General features: G+C 36.7%; 1 protein-coding gene across 8 annotated transcripts in view; it reads right to left on the bottom strand.

The window, feature by feature from the left end:
* The window catches only part of PPP2R5E (protein phosphatase 2 regulatory subunit B'epsilon), a 75,632-nt gene that overhangs the window by 4,760 nt on the left and 51,960 nt on the right, over positions 1-18,912 (bottom strand). For 6 of the 8 annotated variants that reach the window (XM_061464200.1, XM_061464202.1, XM_061464208.1 and 3 more), the window contains 10 exons: positions 13,736-13,837; positions 11,595-11,687; positions 7,048-7,178; positions 6,905-6,964; positions 6,155-6,263; positions 5,130-5,183; positions 4,975-5,025; positions 3,791-3,910; positions 2,542-2,669; positions 24-125 (listed from right to left, as the gene is read on the bottom strand). In XM_061464200.1, the coding sequence (XP_061320184.1) occupies positions 24-125; positions 2,542-2,669; positions 3,791-3,910; positions 4,975-5,025; positions 5,130-5,183; positions 6,155-6,263; positions 6,905-6,964; positions 7,048-7,178; positions 11,595-11,687; positions 13,736-13,837 (950 nt within the window). Of the gene's footprint in view, positions 1-19; positions 126-2,541; positions 2,670-3,790; positions 3,911-4,974; positions 5,026-5,129; positions 5,184-6,154; positions 6,264-6,904; positions 6,965-7,047; positions 7,179-11,594; positions 11,688-13,735; positions 13,838-18,912 lie in introns of those variants that run through there. The other 2 variants (XM_061464207.1, XM_061464203.1) reach the window with 2 other exon arrangements.

The raw sequence follows: 18,912 nt of genomic DNA, 5'->3' as shown, positions 1-18,912 counted from the left end.
CAAAAAAAGCTTTAAAAAGTTACCGCTGACGATCTGACTTGTAAGTGGCTGTCAGCTCATCAAACATGGTGCTGTTCATTTCCATAAATGCCTTCAACACATTGTAGACTAAAGCCACAATAGCTCTGTGAAACATTAAAATAGAAAAAAGAAAGGAGTCTATTAGTTTCAGATAAAATCAAATATGAAATAAGTGTCTTCTCTTACCAGCATTGCCGCAAACAATTCTGCTCTTGCAAGTGTGATAATATAAATTCTTTGATTTCAGTGAAACTACTTCTGATTAACATACTTAAAGGTGAGAATCAGCTTTCATGTCTCTACTAACTTCTTCAATGGAGCAACCCAATACTCTAGGGTAAAAGGTAACAACAGAAAGCTATTACGTATAACTACAGACTCTTTCCCTTGTGCTGTGGAACAATTCTGAATTCATCTCCAGGGATTCAAATCATCAATGCTGTCAGAAAGAATAGAATTTAAACATGAAATGGGAATGATTCATATTTCCTTATGATTTCTCTATGAGGCTGAACATTCAGTGCATCTATGCAAAATAAAGCTGTGTTTCAAGCATGATTTCCCTGTACTCATACATTTCATATTCCTTTTGATATTGATACTGCAAAAAACTCTTAAAAAAACCCAAAACCACAGATCCTTGCAGTACCTGTGTAAAAGTATGTGTTTATACATAAATACACATATACATTTTTTCATAGATATATAAAAAAAATGTATGTATCATATCTATATATCTGTCTCTAGATAACCTCTGCCTACTTTGCATATTGCTGTTACTGACCCTACCCAAGAGCCAGTACACTGCTGCTTATTTGAATTCAAGTTGCTTAATTGCATAAAACATAACAGGTATGATATGTTCACACAAGAAGAAATGATGTGTAATCATAATTTCATAAAGGCTTCAAAGGCATTCTGTCCCACAAAGGTTCCAAAAAGAGAGATACATTTTAGGCTTTTATATCATTTGACTGGATAACTATCCTAAAATATACTAGAATTACTAAATTAAGATGGATCTGCCAATCATCTGATTATCTAGAGGTCAAAACTTCTTTCTGGCAGAATTGGAAATAAAGAAACAATGAAGCAACTGAAAAGGGTGAACGGAAAGAGAAAAATCTAAAAACCTTTTGAAGAATTTCGAATAGATTATCAATCAAGAGATCCTAGTTCTGATCCACTACTATTCAGACATGGGGCTGCTTAAGAAACAGCTTAGAAGAAGCTGAATTAGCCAGGAGACAGTGAATCACCATTACAGGTGCTGGGAACCTTTGTAACTAACCTATAAGGCAGGCAGATTCTGTGCCATTTCCTTTGCACCCTGTATATCATTCACTTCTTTCCATAAACTTTCATTTTTGTTGTGTACATTTAAAAATGATGTTACAAATATAAAAATTCTTTAAACACCTTCTTTATTTTACATTTATCTTAACCTGACTTGTGTGTCAAAGGTACAAAATTCCTGGAGGTATGAAAAACTCTTGCAAACTGGGATAACTGCAATATTCTCATTACCAGAAGCATCCCAGTGCTCAGTATAAAGGGTTGGGCAGGAGCACAGGCAGGTTGGAGAACGGTGATACAGTAATGCCATGAGAAGTGTCCTTTTGTGATCAGCATTATTTAAAGCTTTCCAGTAGCATTAGATTCATCATTCAGTCTCACAAATTTGAGAGTTTGGAGAGGTCCAGAACAAAAAGACTAATGTTTGAGAAGAGGAAATATTTTACAAATCCTTTACAGTAAGGTCTTACAGCAACTGGGACTTGAACATAGCATAGCTCATTAAAAATACTGGGTTTATTAAATGGTAGCCATCTTGACTTCAGAAAACTTCTCAACTATAGAATACATGGCATCTCAGTATAATAGTATTTTTCATTAAAATACTTTTTACTAGGTTGTTCAGTTTAAAAATAAAAATGCCAAATTAAGAGGGTATCAATACAGATCAACTGCTCTATTATTGTGTGTAACAGAGACCAGCTGTGTTTAAATCAATTCAGAAAAAAACAACCCAGCCCAATGACTATATGCTTCATAAGACGTTTATAAAAATCCCAGTACCAGAGGTCTACCACAGGTGTCAGTATCATCCACGATACAGCCACAAAGCTTTGTTAATGCCAAGCAACATTCTTCTAGACAAGCTACAATCAGGCTTAAGATGTTAACCAGTTTATACAAAACTGTGTAGGAGAAATGCTTGATGAGCAACACTTTTCCTTCAATAACAACCTAACATCTAATTTCTCTTTTTTCCAACTTGTGGCAAAGTCTATTTTTATCTCACAAGGTACTGATTTTTGTACACATACCAGCTAATTAAAATAATTTTGAGATAAACTCAAGTAAAGACTAATTTATCCTGGCATTAACAGAGTTGCACCTGTTTATGCCAGCTTTGAATCTCGATCCCTCCTGTTCTGATGTTCTCCAGCAGACAATCCCCAAGTTTATCAGCGGCATATCAAATGGTAAGATAAAGTATAATGGCAAAAAACTTACGGATTCCAGTGCTCTTTAGAAATCCTATAAAGGCTGGAAAACATGATGGGAAGTATAACATTTGAATTCTCCTCTATCAAACTCATGATGTATTCATTATTCCAATAATATAGCGCTCTTTCGGCCACCTTTGAGTCAAAGGAATAAATATTAACAGGAATTCAGATAGCTGTAATTTTGCAATTTTCTCAAGGAAAAATAAATCACAGAAATTTTGTGAAGATGTTTTAACAGGAATCATTAACTTTGGAATGAAAACTCTACTTTAATCAGTAGCATAACATGCATTAATGGAATTAAGTTTTTATCCTCTAATTCAAATCACCCAGCATCCACTCTCCGTTTCCCCTGAGTATGGTATGTTGCTACTCACTGAGGACCAGGTGCAGATAGTACATTAATGCTGCAGCTGTGGAGGGGAAGGGAGAGCAGACAGACTTCCCATCACCCCTTTCCCTCAATCCTGTGACTGCAGTCAGAAGGAAGAGAGCTGTGCTGGGATACCAGGGGAAGGAGAAGGGAAAGGTCCAGTAGCTGAGCTCCATGAGGGAGGAGAGATCTTAAATGTGAGTAAGGTGCCAATGATAATAATCACGTTGGGGAGGAGCTGGGGGGGGGGTGTAAGGGTTGTCTTAGGAGGGAAAACACTGATCTAAAGTATGCTAAATACAAATGTAGTCCAAGAACAGACATATCTGCCTCTGAGACAGGATAGGTCACCTAGCTTAATATGAAGGCACTACAGGTCATACATCCTACCTCCTTCACATATGATTCAATTTAAATCCTATTCATTCCCCTCCTTTCTGCTATGCAATGTGAACAGGCTATGGGTAATACCATGTCTAACCAGACATCTCCTTACAGAAGGAGGTAAATAGGAAAACAAGAATGGTGCACAATACTGCGTTAAAAAGGAGCAAATACATCCTACATGGTCTATCAAACCCAAGGCCATATGGTGAGTACACATCACCTACAGTCAGAAGGGCTCAAAGCCTGCCTGGATACAACTAAAGGCCTTATATGGCTCAGAACAGCAAGTTCTGTGCTGTAACCCCAGATGTATCTAACAAGTTATTCATGGAGCTCAGAACTAAACTTCCACTGCAACATAACCTTTTCCATAGAGATCCAGAAGACAAGTATTTAAAACAATGTAACATGAAATTATATATACATTTGGAGGGGTGTTATGTTTGATACTGAGACAATACATTCTATACAAACAATAACCTCTACAACTGACCTGAAAATGAGGGCTAGAGACACACTTGGCAATTTGTTTAAACAAGGGTTCCTGGATTTTGACAAATTGTGATGGTTCGATTACATCCAAGATTTCCTCCAGCTCTCCAAGGAACATGACCTAAAGACAAGGAAGAAAGAATTGAATATAAAACATTTGAATCATCTTGATCAGCAAAATGCTGATAACTCTCAAATTCTACTTCAGGGAGAAATGGAGGCCACACTAGCTTAGAAAGACCCTCTCTCAAAAAACATGATCAGTTCTACCTTTAACAACTTCTAGATTCAGTCTCATAAAAGAATGAGGACCAGTGTGTGCAAATACTGTATTTAAAGTAGTCCTTTACAACAAAATTCAGAATTGCACCAGTATATCCATGCTGAAAACCTAGCCTAATACAGTCAAAGAATTTAGTCAAGGCTTTAACTTCGTGAAGCAAGGATAGTATCTTAATTTCACCTCAGTTTCAGAAGCAGTGTTCAAAATAACGGTTTCATTGTGGCACAGCATCTCATTAGGGAATCTCAGATTTGCATCAAGGATTTGAAACAAAAATATAAAGATCTAACTGCACCTTTTACATGTTTACTAGGTAAATGCTAGACAATAAAATATCTTTAATCCTCCCTGGAAAAATACTACCCTCACATATAAACAATTCCAAATCTAACAGAATTTACCAGTCTATCCTCAACTTTAGGTTCTTCTTCTGAAACAAAAAGAAAATCTCTGCAGAAGAACCAGTGAATAGTCAAACATGGTTATCAAACTTTTCACAGTTAAAACTGGCAAAAAAACTACCCATAATTCAAGTAGGGAAAATCAGCTACAAGAATTAATACCAGGATCCACCACAGCATGTGCTATCTACCTGGAAATATCTAAAGATTGCCTGCCTATTATATTGTAGAACAAAATAATAGTTGTGTTTTGTTAATACAAATAATACACACCCTTAACCCTTTTGTTAAGGGTGGTGAGGCACTGGAATGGGTTGCCCAAGGAAGTTGTGAATGCTCCACCCCTGGCGGTGTTCAAGTCCAGGTTGGACAGAGCCTTGGGTGACATGGTTTAGTGTGAGGTGTCCCTGCCTATGGCGGGGGGGGCTGGAACTAGATGATCTTAAGGTTCTTTCCAACCCTAACTATTCTATGATTATGTAATACTATAATATCACTTACCTCTTTCTGACTGCAGGTTTTAGGCCAGAATTTCATTAAACCTCTAATGACCTAAATTAAAGGGAAAAAAGTTAGATTTTTTTCTTTTCCTTTCCTCTCAACAGGGTTAGCCATTTATGATTTAAAAAAAAAAAAAGTATGAAAGAAATATTTACTGGTTCTGTGAGTGAAGGGTCTTTTTCCAGAAACTGTACTATGCAATACGCCAGCTGTGAAGCAGTAAAGATTTAAGAAAATGAAGTTAGAACATTTCTATAAAGAAAGCACAACAAAACCGTTATTTTTAAAAGAGGGACTCAAGACAAGATGCTACAATAGCTTTCTCCAACTACATCCAATTTTAAACTGAGATGCATGGTTTGCACTGTGCAAATCCACCCAAAGAGCAGTTCAAAAGAAACAACAGAACACATTACAAAAAAAAAATAAATAAAGGTGACAAAGTAGCATATAGAACAATCAGAGCAACTTAGAATTCTAAATACAGTCATACAACCAATGTTTAAAAGCTTCTGTTACTCTCTGAAATTGTGTCTTTTTACACATTTTATACATCAGCAAAATCATGAAAACTCTTGGCAAGATGAGCTGAGACAGCTAAAAACTGGAATAACTATTTAGAAAGTACAGCTTTATCAGCACTACCTGAAAATTGGAGAAAAAGGCAATAGGTATCACTTATCAGAGGAAAAATTACATCATGAAAGCTAGATGTATAAAAAGATACATGAGAGCATAAATACAGTATTGAGAAATATGTGAGAGAGAATGTTAAAGATTATGCAAAAATGTGGGTATTGGTATTCAGAAAGTTGCCAGGGTGAAGAAGAGCCTTGACAGCACAAGACTAAGGAAACCCAAATATCCTCTTGGGAGAGGAATGGAAAACGCAAACTTGTGAGAATGAGAAAGTATCAAAGAGAAATCTAAAGAGTTTACTAAACAAAATCCCCAAAATAGAACCAATTTCTGTTATACTTTTAATTATCTAATCAGAAGGAAGACATTTATAATACAAAGGACATTAAAGGAAAAGAAAAAAAAACACATTTTTTTCTACTTTTCAAAACTTTCCCCCATCTTCCATTTAACATGCAATTAAATTTCCAATGCAACCTTAAAAAAAAAGTATCTTCCTGTATCACCCCACTGAGCAGAAAATATTTGTATTAATTTCTACCTGTGCATGGAAGAGTGATAAACTCCTGACAGTATGTAAAGGGATCAGCACCTTCACCAGAAATTGTTTATGCTCTGCCTTAAGAGGTAAAGCAAACCCATTGATAATACTGGAAATTAGAATAGAAATACTTGTTAGTGTTATCATCACAGAAAACATTCTTGAAGTCTGAACAAGCGCTTCCTAGATTAAAATAATTTAACAGTCAGCACCTGTTTACAAATAGCAGGCTCATCCCATTTGGAAACAGGTGCTGACTTTCATCCTGCTTTATATTAGCAGTGCAGTACATATCTAGGTAGCAATTCAGCTCTGACTTAGGAATAATCATATAAACAACTGCACAAACCTGTTGCCAAACAGATAAGACCTTGTCTATGTGGTCTGTAAATCCATATAAGCAAGATGTTCTGGAGCAATTAACTTAGAAAAGTAGATTTCCTTAAAATATTAGCACTGTTAGTGTGCTCAAGATAACGTAATTATTTCTACAGCATGTAAGGATGAAGTGCACAAAATTTAACACACACATACAGAAAGTCAATCCTACACTTTTGGCTCTAACTTGCATCCAGTTATATATTCTTGGCAAAGACATGACAGAGATTTGCACATGGGCATAAATATGAGCATGTGCGCACATCTGTTTTCAGAATCAGGGCTTATAGTTACACTTTTTCCAAATCTGACGCTATTCTGATGTGTCCAGAAGGGAAGTTCGAGATAGGTAACAAATAAACACTCATTTACCTTCCTAAAATTTCCAACAGTTCAGCTACGCCATTGAAGTGTTCAGTTTCATAAACAAATCTGAAAAAAAAAAGTTAAATATAAGTAATATATTGGTTTCCTAAAGTGTTCATAAGCAAAATGTACCTTCTTCCACAACTCACCGTAGAAAAATATTATTAATCTGTTTTCGGATAAATGCTCTAAGACCCAGAAACTTGCCATAAATTCTGTGCAAGACTGTTTTCAGGTAGTCTCGTTCCCGAGGGTCTTCGCTGTCAAACAGCTCCAACAGCTGTGTTTAAAGGAAAAAGAGAACTGAAGCAGCAGACATTTGACAAGTATGACACGCAGACTTCTATATAAAAGAAAAATTACATATTCATGCATGTAAAAATGCAGTATCAGTTACCCAAGGTGTAGAAATACAGTATTAAAAAAATCTGTAGCTGTAACCCCACTGCATCACCACAAAACTCAGTTTATTAATTTCCACTTCTGGCATAACAAAACTCTGGCAACCTCAAACAACGATAAACTTTTGATTAACTGGCTCCAAAATGCTGCCTTCATTCTCCTCCTCCAAATAAATAAATTCTTAGACGTTGCCATATCTACAAAATAGGACAGTTTACCTCTTACCATTCCCCATTCCCTCAGTCTGCAGAAATAAAAGATCCTCATTTGGTCTCATTTGTTCCCAAAACATTGTCTCAAGGTCACATTTTTCTAATTGCTTGCAATTTATATTGCAAATTCTTAAGCCTTCCTAGTGATTGCATGGCCTTCACACTCTGGAAAGGCTCAACAGTGAAGCCTATGCCAGCACTGGATCTGTGGTTACATAATCTCCACCAATCAACTGAAATCAAAGCACCAGGTGGAATTAATCCTCCATGTTGAACACAATGGTAACTTCAATACCCAGTTTAAACAAACAAACCTCAGAAAACCTACAAAAACAGAAAACCTACATTTACTAAGTAACTTATAAGTACCATTTTAAAACAGCAGAATGATTATGTGGTACTCAGTGAAAAGAGAATGCCATCCCATGTCTTTCACTGTACAAAATATATCCTGAAACACTGACACCTAAAGTTGTGTCTAAGAACTAAGGCATGAAATGAGCAGCAGGAATATCACCTGCAGATCTTTCTTCTATTCCCCTTGAATCCCCTACCACAGAAGTATGAGCTTCCCCTTATCCCGTCTTCACCTTTTTTGACACCACAGCATTGGCTATTCTGGCAGACAACTGGAATGAGTTAGAAAGTAAACTTTTATTTAAAACACAAAACCAACCAAAACACAAAAACCAATCACCACCCCTCTAGTGCACAGATAAAAGGTAAGTTTAAGGTAGTTATCATGAGCAACCACTTGTTTGCATGAAAAAGAAATTAACTGTCAACCAGTACCTGTCTTGCAAGAGAAATTAAGAGTTTGTCAAAGAGTTCTGACAAATGCATAAGATGCTGTCAGAAAATTACTACAGGAGTGGTAGAAAACAATGTTATCTTGGATTCACAAATGGATACTGACATGTATAAGCACATATGGCAGTGTATGTATACTACCTGACCTCTGTTAAACTCCTACAAAACTTTGAGAAGATAAAATGAAAAATATGATTAAAATACATTGTCTGGCATTTTGCTTTCTAATATCCAGATTTAGGACTGACGTATATATCCTTTCACACTATTCTGGATTTTTCTGTAGCTTGTAATAAGATCCCACTATCTCTTCCTTGCAGTAAGAATCTGTGGTGGGAATTTCATGTGGAAACAATGAGGTATATCAACTGCCCTCCAGAGGTTATAAACATATTGCTTTGGTCAATTAGTTCTACAGTTAAATAAATAAACAGTCACCTCATCCTTCCCCAAATAGTAAATTTCACCCAAATGCAACAAACAGCTGGAAACACTTATGTTTTTAATTTTCTTATTGGACTGCTTTTAGGAGCAAAGTATTTATATTTCCAGTTCTCTCACACAGATCCTCTATGGAAACATTGCTGAATTAAGACTTGGTCTCTCGTTTAAAGAAGGACAATTATTTTGATATGCCAAATTTGTTACCAGGTTTCAACAATAAAGACTTATTTTTATGGATAAGGTGCAAGACTTTTGTAATTTACGTGACCGTTCTGACACTAAGCAAACGTAGAGAAGGGAAATAAATTTTCCAAAATAGCAACCTACATAACACAGACACTTGTGGATATATTAGAATAGTATGTCTCTTAGCAACCACTGCCAACCATTTCAGACCGTATATACACAGGCTTTGGAAATGAACAGTTACATTGTTAAACACAGCATTTTATCAAAACATACAGCTGAAATCCAGAAACACATCCATACTCAAAAAAACAAAAGCAAAAAACAAGTAAATAAGAAAAAGCCTAAAAGACACCCATTAGAGTGTCATTTTTTTATAAAGGCATTCTTATCGCTAAGAAATACTTCAATAAAGATCCTCACATTTAAAAAAAAATAATTTAGAGAGAAAGCTGATTTCAGACTGTCAACACTTGTGTTGTCATGAAACATCAAACATGCTTAATGTCCTTAAGTCTCAAATTGGTTTCCTATGTAAATGGTCTATAGTCACAGATTCGAAGGAATTGCTCTAAACACACAACAAATACAATAAGAAGTGGAATAAGAAGTGGAAGGACAAGCTGGTACTTGCACGCTGAAGACAAACACACACAGAGAGATGTATTTCCTTACATGTATCTACACAGCTCAACATTAACTTCTCACAGAAAAAAGGTGAATTTTAAATCAACACGCTGTGCACAACAATACGTAAAAATGCGACACTTAACCATATGGCCAGAACTTAGGACTTCTTAGAATTCTTTTGAACTCTAAACTGTAATATCATACATTTTCAGATACGATGGTTTTAAAATGTTGTATTTCCCTCTTTCAGTAGATATCATTCTTTCACTTAGTAGATTTAATAAACACTATCAGGATTTAAAATAAGAAAGTAAAATCCTTGTTTAGACCCATTCTACCACTCCAAACTCTTAACATGTTTGAACACCTTGAAAGGGCATGAGTGGAATGCCACCAGTCATGACCAAGTCCAGCAGCACATAACAGAAGCATCCAGGAATTATTTTCTCTAGATTTCTAAGTGGAACACAAATATTTCTTCTAATGCAATCCTACTAAAGAAAATAAAATCAGTCTGGAAAAACCTGTAGACTGATTATCTCCCCATGCATATTCTCACATCTCCACCAGGTAACTGTATGATCAGACTGGTGTAGCCCCTTGTTCAAGTCAGCATTTAGATGAACAAAAACAGAACTCCACCACAGAGGCTTGATCTGGATGAAAAACATTGTATTTAGAAAATGGATAAAACATAAACATCATGTTGCTTCTATAGGGTGAAGAAGGTCTGTAATATTAAGAAGGAAACTTAAGTCCCTCATTTGAATCTTTGAATTTAGGGACAGAAGTTGTTCTATGGTTTTAGCTATCCATAAAAATAATACACACAGACAGGAAAAGCACTGCTTTTATTGCCGGACCACTACAGGGGAAAATAAAAGCTGTAGGCCAGAGTGGTAGAGAATGGTCTTCACAAATGCCAAGTGTCTCCTGCCAGTTTTAGTTTGGCTTCGATTCAAGTTTCAGCCCACAAGGAAATTTCTTTTTCTGACTAAGTAGGAATCTTTCTAAATTTCCCTGATTTCAAAAGCAAGCTATAGACAGCATTAAAACTCTTTCTGACTTTGCAGTTATACAAAAATTCATGATGGGAACAGAGAACACAAGACAGGCCTATTCCCAAAAGCTGAAGACAAAAGTCTTATCTGTGGAATTTCCTGGCTTATCCCAAGAAACACCTTCCATCAGCCACCTGTGTTCTGGTGTCTGGACAAAAATTCCTCCCCATAGAGGAGCAAATACTGTAGCTTCAACTGAAATAACGAAGCCTAGCTTGTACAAAAGGAGGAAGAAGGTTAAATCTGAAACACAAAAACCCTGGCTACCAGCTGACCGAGCAACAGCACCCAACTCTTCCATTTAGCCATAACAATGGTGAGCAAACTACAAAAATAAAGGTACACATTCTTTGCCAATGTTGTTTATTATTGATGCTACTTCTTCCATGCTTTTAATAGAGCTTGAACTTCATATAGCCTTTTGATTTACTTCCTCCCCAACCACTACAGCATCACTGTTTTCAGAACTGCACTGGGAATAGGTTTCCTGATGAACTTCTGTCCCTGTTGCTAACTCTCCAGCAGAGACAGAAGGGAGAAATACTGTCCCTTTCCAACAGAAATACTTTAACAATATTAAGACACCTTAAAACAGGCATTTAAGTAGTCTTTCTAGATAGCAGCATTTTTGGACTACCTGACAGCAAACCTTTCATTTTTCAACAATTACTACTTCAGCTCCCTCTCATAACCGGTAAGTCAAATATTTTGATTAAGGTATCAAAACTGGATACAAACCATCCATTTTATATATCTATAGCAACAAGACTGACATATAAAGACACATACTTCCCCTACCTCCATAGACTGAAAACTCTCACTGTATATGCTTGTTTAGCCTTTTTCTGTTCCAAATAAAATTACATTTTCAAATTCTAAACAAAATATTTTTAAAGACTTTTTTTTCAAAAGCAGAATGAAGCCTTAAATTTAGAATAAACGCCAGCTTACCTGCAATACAAATTTCTGATCTATGTATTTTTTGGCAATGCTGGGCTGAAATTCTTGGCTTTCCAAAAATCGTATGAAAAACTCATATACAAGCTGCAAAAGAAAAAAAAAAAAGGTCCACAGTTTAGTTTTTGAGTTTATTACTCTTTCTATTTTAAAGTCTTTCTCTAATTTTTTTTGCTAGAAGATAAAATGCTTATTTTTCCACAGAGCAAAAGGTTGAAAAAAATGAAAAAGGTTTTTCCCCTTTATCAAACTGCTATCTTAGAGTTACAATTAATTATACAAGCTTTTAAAGTTAGTTTTGCTTATTTAAGTCCAGTCAAAGACACTTCATCACCAAGAACAGGCACTGCCATTTTGTAATGCTTATTATCAACTTGTAAAGCTTCTAAGAGTAATTGGAAAGCACATTTAAACTGTCCTCTGAATGCCTGAAGTCACATCAAATACAGACTACAATTCTGAAAGGGCTGGGGAAACAGTTGGAAATATTTAAATTAAATTAGAAACTGCTTAGAGTAGCTTTTACTACAACTTGAAACAAAGAAGAATACAAACCAGAATTTATTCAGAAGTTCCTAACTTACTGTAAAGATTAGCCTCAGGCTGGAGAAAACCTGCTTACTTTCAAGCAATTCCATCTCTGCCTCAACTATTCAGTGGGACAGTAACAGACTTTCAGTATAGTGGAGAAAAAGAAGAGTATGAAAAACAGGCAAAAAGGAAGGGAAGTGAAACAGAGATTGCTGTGGCCTTTTTGTTGAACCTTTTCAAGAGGAGCAGCTATTTAAAACTTCTTTTCTGACTTAAGAGTATGAATATCGATACTGAAAGGAGAAAGGAAGCTAAAAATTACATCTTAAAATAATTTTTAACTTTTCTACGCTAACACCAATATGCTGAAATACTGTTGCTGCTTTACGTCAGTGTTCTCTGACTTCTAAGAGGATAGGAAATCAAAAAGGGGGAGAGAGGTTTAGAAATATGATATGGAAAAAGTGACAGCTTACATAACTAATATTAAATCATCAGGAGATCGATTCCATCAACTCCTGACAAATACTTTGGTGCATTTCTTTCTTCCTGACAAGGGTAAATCATCCACCAGCTAAGAAATGCCATCATTTCCATGTAAATAATGACTTTTAAAATTACAGCACTGCTGTCAATGAACATAAGATAGCAGATACACATGCCTGTGCTGTTTCCTGGAAGGCAGAGCTGTTCAGAGCTGCCTTGAAGCTTTTAAGAGTCTTTTTTTTTTTTTTTAAATATGAGAGATAAAACCTACATTTCAACAAATTCTAAATTCATAGCACAAAAGAGTGAAACAAACTGCTCACAGGCAAGGACTGTGCATGCAACTGTCCAGTAAAATCCTCATTTCAAGCTGAGATCAACTGTGCTCCTTTGCTCACAGAAACTTACAGATTCCACAAACTGTTACCTCTCAGGCAAACTTCTTCTAAATTTACTAGTGATGTAAGTTGTTGTCCTGACTAACGCAGCCAGAATCTGCATCTGTATTTTCTATATAGGATTCTACTGCATTAGCATCAGTGATTCTTTCTCCAAAATTAGTTTATGGTCTTTGTTCAAAATACCTTGTGTTGGCACGTGAGGTACACAGGAAGGGATGATACACAACAGTGAGCATGCATCCTGCTACAAACACCAGAAGGCAAATCTTGATGAGGGAAGAGGAAGGAAGACTTAGATAGGCATGTAGATTCTCATTCGTATTTCTGATCACCTACCAACACCAGTGGACTTTTGTATGAAAATTAACTACCCTCTGTAAAGCAAAACTGTGAGCAGTATCATCCTCACAATGCTCTCGCTGAAATTGCTGAAAGGCACTTGTGCAATGGAACAGTTTGGAAAGCAGAATAGTTTTTAAATCAGTGAAGGAAAACATGAATATGAGTGGCACCATCAATACAACTGTGAAAGAAAGCTTCAAATTTTGCAAATTTCATAAAAGTACTCTCCCATCTTTGTAGGTACTATACTATGGCCATGAACAATATTAGTAAATGTGTCTTACAGACCAGTTCAGATTCACAGGGTAAAAAGCAGCTGAGAAAATTAGATACATTAAGCAGTGATGAGCATTTCTGAGATAAATTATCAAAAACCTGTAAATGTGGCCATGATGCCTCCAAGGTGGGCTCATCTTCTTCTGGATCAAATTCGTTGCTGTCACTAGGTGGGAGAGTTCTGAATATATTGCAAGATACCTGGAAAGTGAAAAGAAAGAATTATGAGATCTGTTTTTCAAATAGGTACTAGATCTCGGGACTCTGTATGTCTGCACCTACTCTCTCCTCCATCACGTAAGCAGTGTTTCTTTTGGCTGCTGTCTAATAAAGTTCTTTAGCAAAAGCACAGGTCTAAGTAACTTGACACTTTACAAACCTCCCATGAGCCTTGCCCTTCTCCACAGTGTTTTCGTTTCTTCTTTCCACTACTATGCTGGCATTACCATCTGCCACCATTTCTGTCCACCATGTTCCAGATGTGCCTACCAAATTGTAATTCCCAATCCTGTCAGGCACCGGTGAGTTGAGAGCCACAACTGTTTAGGAGTTGCAGGAAACGCCATCAACACATATAAGTGTTTTCATTCAAACTTGAGTTATTTCCTGTTACGCAGGGAAAATATTGATGATATCCGATTAAGGTCTCATTTATCAGCGCTTGTTAAGAATTGTGAGTGCTATTTACACATTGTATGCCTGGACACCTCATGCCAAGCACAGAAATCGGTCCTAAATAAAAGCAACAAATAGTATTTGCTCAACACTTGGCCTGCAATTTATTTCATGGTCCTTTCACTTTGCCTAATCTTATTTAGAGAAATTTTGATGAGATTGCTTGGCTTTCTGAGGTTCATGCTACCAGCAAAGGCTGAACCAGAGTGCTTTCCTGGGTTAATTATAGTGCTGAATGGAGTGTACAGCTTATTATGCAGCAAATCTGATAAACTGCAAACATGGTGTACAGACTTTTCTGCACTTTGAAAGTGATGTTGTGCCTTCTTTGCACTCTGCTACTGCATTTGACCCACCTCTAAGCTGTTAATAAAACAGCTGGGAAAAGCAGCATGCTATCCCCTAATCCTGTCTATATATGACCTGTTCATTGCAGTTCAGACAAACTAAGCTATTTCAGAAACAAAGCTAGTATATTCTGCAACATCCTTATTTATTTTTCCAGCTTTTACTCCTGTAAACATTTACAAGTTAGTCTGTAAAGCATATTTTCAATATATCAATAATTCAGTAAGAAAGAACACTTTAAAGTCAAAAGAGTTTAAATACAATTCAAACACTGGAAAAAAATGATTGAAATAGAAAAAGTAAAGCTTTGCAAGAAAATATTTTCAAGAAAATCAGAACAGATTCAGGTACTGCATAAACAGAGAGATAAAACAATGCAAAACTGTAGGAAAGCACATGTGGTGCATACCAGCGAGGAATATTCACTGAGCACACGGCAAAGATAAAAGAAAAGGAAGGCAAACAAGTGAGCAGAGGAAAAAGATAAAGAAAACACAACCAAAACCAAAACCAAACCCAAACCCAACACAAACATAAAGGGGTCACATGGGGTCTCTGCTTGGACTTCTCCCTTCTTGCCACAAGAGGGTGCCTTTCACTACAATTACAGTAAAACACTTTCAGACGCCTCCACTGTGTACATATATCTCATGTTTTCAAGTCACGTGGCTTTCAACCTTAACAGATAGAGCTCTTATTATAGTCTGTGCTGATACTGAACTCTGCTTGCCCTGTGGGCGTACCTGCCAAGTGACTACTAGTATTTATTAGGAGACACTCTTTTCCTCCCTTCTCCATCCTCTTCCCCTGACTCATTTACTTCTCTCAAGAGCCCCTCATGAAAAGACTTGCATGAGGAGAGGTCAAATAACTATTCCAGGAATACACATTCCTGAGCTCCTCCTTCTACTATCCCTGATTGAAAAAAGAAAAAAAGACACAAAAAAACAGGGAGAGGAGGAAAGTTATCAGAATTGGCATGACAGAGTTGTTCCTGTGTTAAGAGCACACAGCAAAATAGGGTAGATGGCCCAAAGGATTATTCCCAAGTAAAAAAGTTAAAATGTACTTATTGGTGGCTTGGTTCTGAACATCTGGGATTCTGCAATACTTACTGAAGCATTTTTGGTTAATGCTTCACATTCAAAAATCTCAGCCTTCCCAGGATTTGGACCAAAATAGGAAACTAGCAAAACCAAAGGCATTCCACAGCTATTTTCTTTTTTTTTTTCCCCTGCTTTAAACCACTTGAAACAAGAAAGAAATTTTCATGCAAATTTAACCATACATAAATTATTGAAACTTGTACCAACAGATCAGAGAAAATATAAGTATTCATCAGCTGTTGTGTTTAGAAACTCAAACAGATATTGAATTACGGCACAAGCAAATCCTGCAAGGAAAAGTGCCTACTTTCAGAATTAAAAGCTAAACTAAGACAAATTCCTCTAAGATTTAAATTAAGTCAAACCAAGCCTCAAGCAGTTAGTACCAGGGCCTTAACAGCATGACAGAAGTATGAGGGGTTCAGCAACAATTAGTTAAGTGCCAGCACTGACATCTGAGTCTTGAGCTTGTAACAAAACCAGTATTTCTGGAGAGCGCCTATGAAAAAGAGGCCAGTCTCAAGGCAACTCTAAAGCAGTTTTTTTTGCGTAAGAAAATTAACATACAAGAGTAAATGAACAAAGTAGAATATGGTCCTAGTATACAGTTTGCTCTCTTTCATTTTCTTTTTTGCATTAGGAGAAAAGATAGGCTATATGAAACCAAAATGCAGATATTCTCTGGAGAAGAACAGACAGAACAGGTTATCTTTAAGCGATTTCCCCAGGTTATCATAATTTTAAAAGATAATGTGTGTCATTACCGTTACATTAATCACCACAACACAGCATGATAGCTCATTTACATACAGTGTCAATTTTATAGCATGCTTATCTGAATCAGTAGCCTCTGGGTGGCTGATGTTATAAGCCTCTAAGGGAGAAGTGAAGGCAACAAGTTCTTCCATGCATGAACTGCCCAGCTGTACATTAGAGACTTTGACAGCCACCACACAAAGATGGGAATACGCTACATCAAATCCAAAAGAATAATTTTTTCTCAGATGGGCATAAGGTAGCTATTTAATATTTATCCCTGGACCCACCCAGCATGCCAAAATTCCTTCAGCTGGATAGCTAAATCGTTTCTCTTCTGACCTCTGTTGCACCATCAAGCCAAAGGACATGACTGCCAGCCGGCATATAGAGTCCCAGATGATTTGTCTCCCATAGCCAACACAAATGACTATTGATCATACTGACTTCCGTCTTCCACTAGTTAGGAACACCTCCAAGCCTGGATGCTATTTTTGTAAAGCAAACCACAACTCTAACGTTGTAGAAAGTTGCATGATGACAGATCTCCTCTTATATCCTCCATTACTGTCCCCTTCAGAAGCATACATCAAACTGGGCATAGAAAAGTACATCACTGCTCCCCTGGTATGCAGAATTTAAACACCCAAGTGCCAGAAGCCAGTTTAACAGATCAGTAATATCTACCAACTGGCATTGAATCTAAAATTTCCATGATCAAGTTAGAAATGCCAAAATGACAGATTTTTAAATTCAAGATGCCAGAAGCCTCTATGCCCCATGTCAGTGTGGCAGTCAGGCACAACTCCGACCAGAAGAAAAATGTAAATGAGTTCTTCCCTGTGAGGGTGGTAAGCCGCTGAAACAGGTTCCCCAGAGAAGGTGTGGGTGCCCCATCTCCAAAAGTGTTCAAAGCCAGGTTGGACAGGGCTTTGAGCAACCTGGCCTAGAGGAAGGTGTCCCTGCTCAAACAAGGGGGTTGGAATAAGATGAGATTGAAGGTTCCTTCCAACCCAAACCATTCTATAAAAACCTTTCCAGGCTATTACAAGTCAGTGTCAATTCATTAAAAACAAACAAGATAGGGAAGGCTGCTCCGATACTCCCACACAGAATGAGCTGCAAATTCTGTATAGATCGGATGACTAGTACCTGGCAATGCAGAACTATGAATATACAGTTAAAGTAATGAGCTTCAGGAAAGCTTTGATTTTATCACCAGATTTATATTTTTAATAGCTTTTAGGAAAGAAAATACTAAAAAGCTTAAGTCTGACGGTAGGAATAAATATTTTGAGAAGTCCATTCTCTGTCCCTCACCAGAGTGCTATGAAAATGACAATGCTGTAACAGAAACACTTCACAAATTTAATTTCAGCTCAGCACTCCTACTCTGTGCTGTTCGAAACAAAGATTTTCATCAGTAATAGTTTTCCTGAATGGAACCTGAAAACAAACATGCACGCAGGGAAGCTTAGTATATTAGCTATAAAAAAAACAGGATAAGTGAATAGCCAACTAGTTCATAGGAAATGCCTCTTCTTCTATTATCAATAGGTGGAATCATCTAAATAAACCCTGTGTGCATATGAAATTGAAACCGAGTATCTCTGTACATGCAATGTTTTAACTACTAAGCATATTAACAACATACAGTAACATGTAACTAAGTCGTAACATGAAGCCATGTTAACTGGGAGACAACAATGGCCCATGGAACAGACACTAAACTTGTCCTTCTTAAATGTATTTCTGTGTGATTTTTTAATATTGTTTATGGATTTACATATTTTAGAGCCTGAAATGACTACTGCAGTCATTCAGCTATGTCTCTATATAATCCATTGAATTGTTCCCAGAAGCTTGACTAAAGTACATCTTACAAAAAGTAACACCTACTTTTATCTTAAAAGATTATAAATGATTTCACCACTCTCCTAGTTTTACTACTAATCTAACGACAGCCTGCTTCACATTTCGAGGTTGAATTTCCCCAATTCCCTGATGGTTCTCGTTAAATCACCAGATCTATTTCACATCTGCATATATATTTACATATGCAGTATATATCTATTTATACGTAGGTATTTTTATATAGACATGACAATTCTTGAACTCTGTGCTGCTAAATGAAGACCTAGAGCTTCTGAACCCAGGCAGTTGTTAGTTTCCTTGCTTGTTTATAATCCTGTGATTACTCTTGCTTCCTTCCTTTGAGCTCCCACCTGTGCACAGCAAGGATACTGGGGTAGGTATAAAACACCAGACCCTCTCCATCTTTTTTTCCTGCATGTTGCCATTTTTATCAACATTCATTTCTTTGAACAGGGCACTGTACCAGAAACTCACATTAAGATAATCATGATAATAAACCACAATGCTCAGGTCCTT

This window comes from Pezoporus flaviventris, unplaced genomic scaffold (assembly GCF_033815535.1).
Source record: "Pezoporus flaviventris isolate CSIRO_AGI_PZ_B2104156 unplaced genomic scaffold, CSIRO_AGI_Pfla_v1 ptg000036l, whole genome shotgun sequence".
Taxonomy (NCBI): Eukaryota; Metazoa; Chordata; class Aves; order Psittaciformes; family Psittacidae; genus Pezoporus; species Pezoporus flaviventris.
Note: the sequence above shows the minus strand (reverse complement) of the source record. Positions and strands in the feature narration are given on the sequence as shown.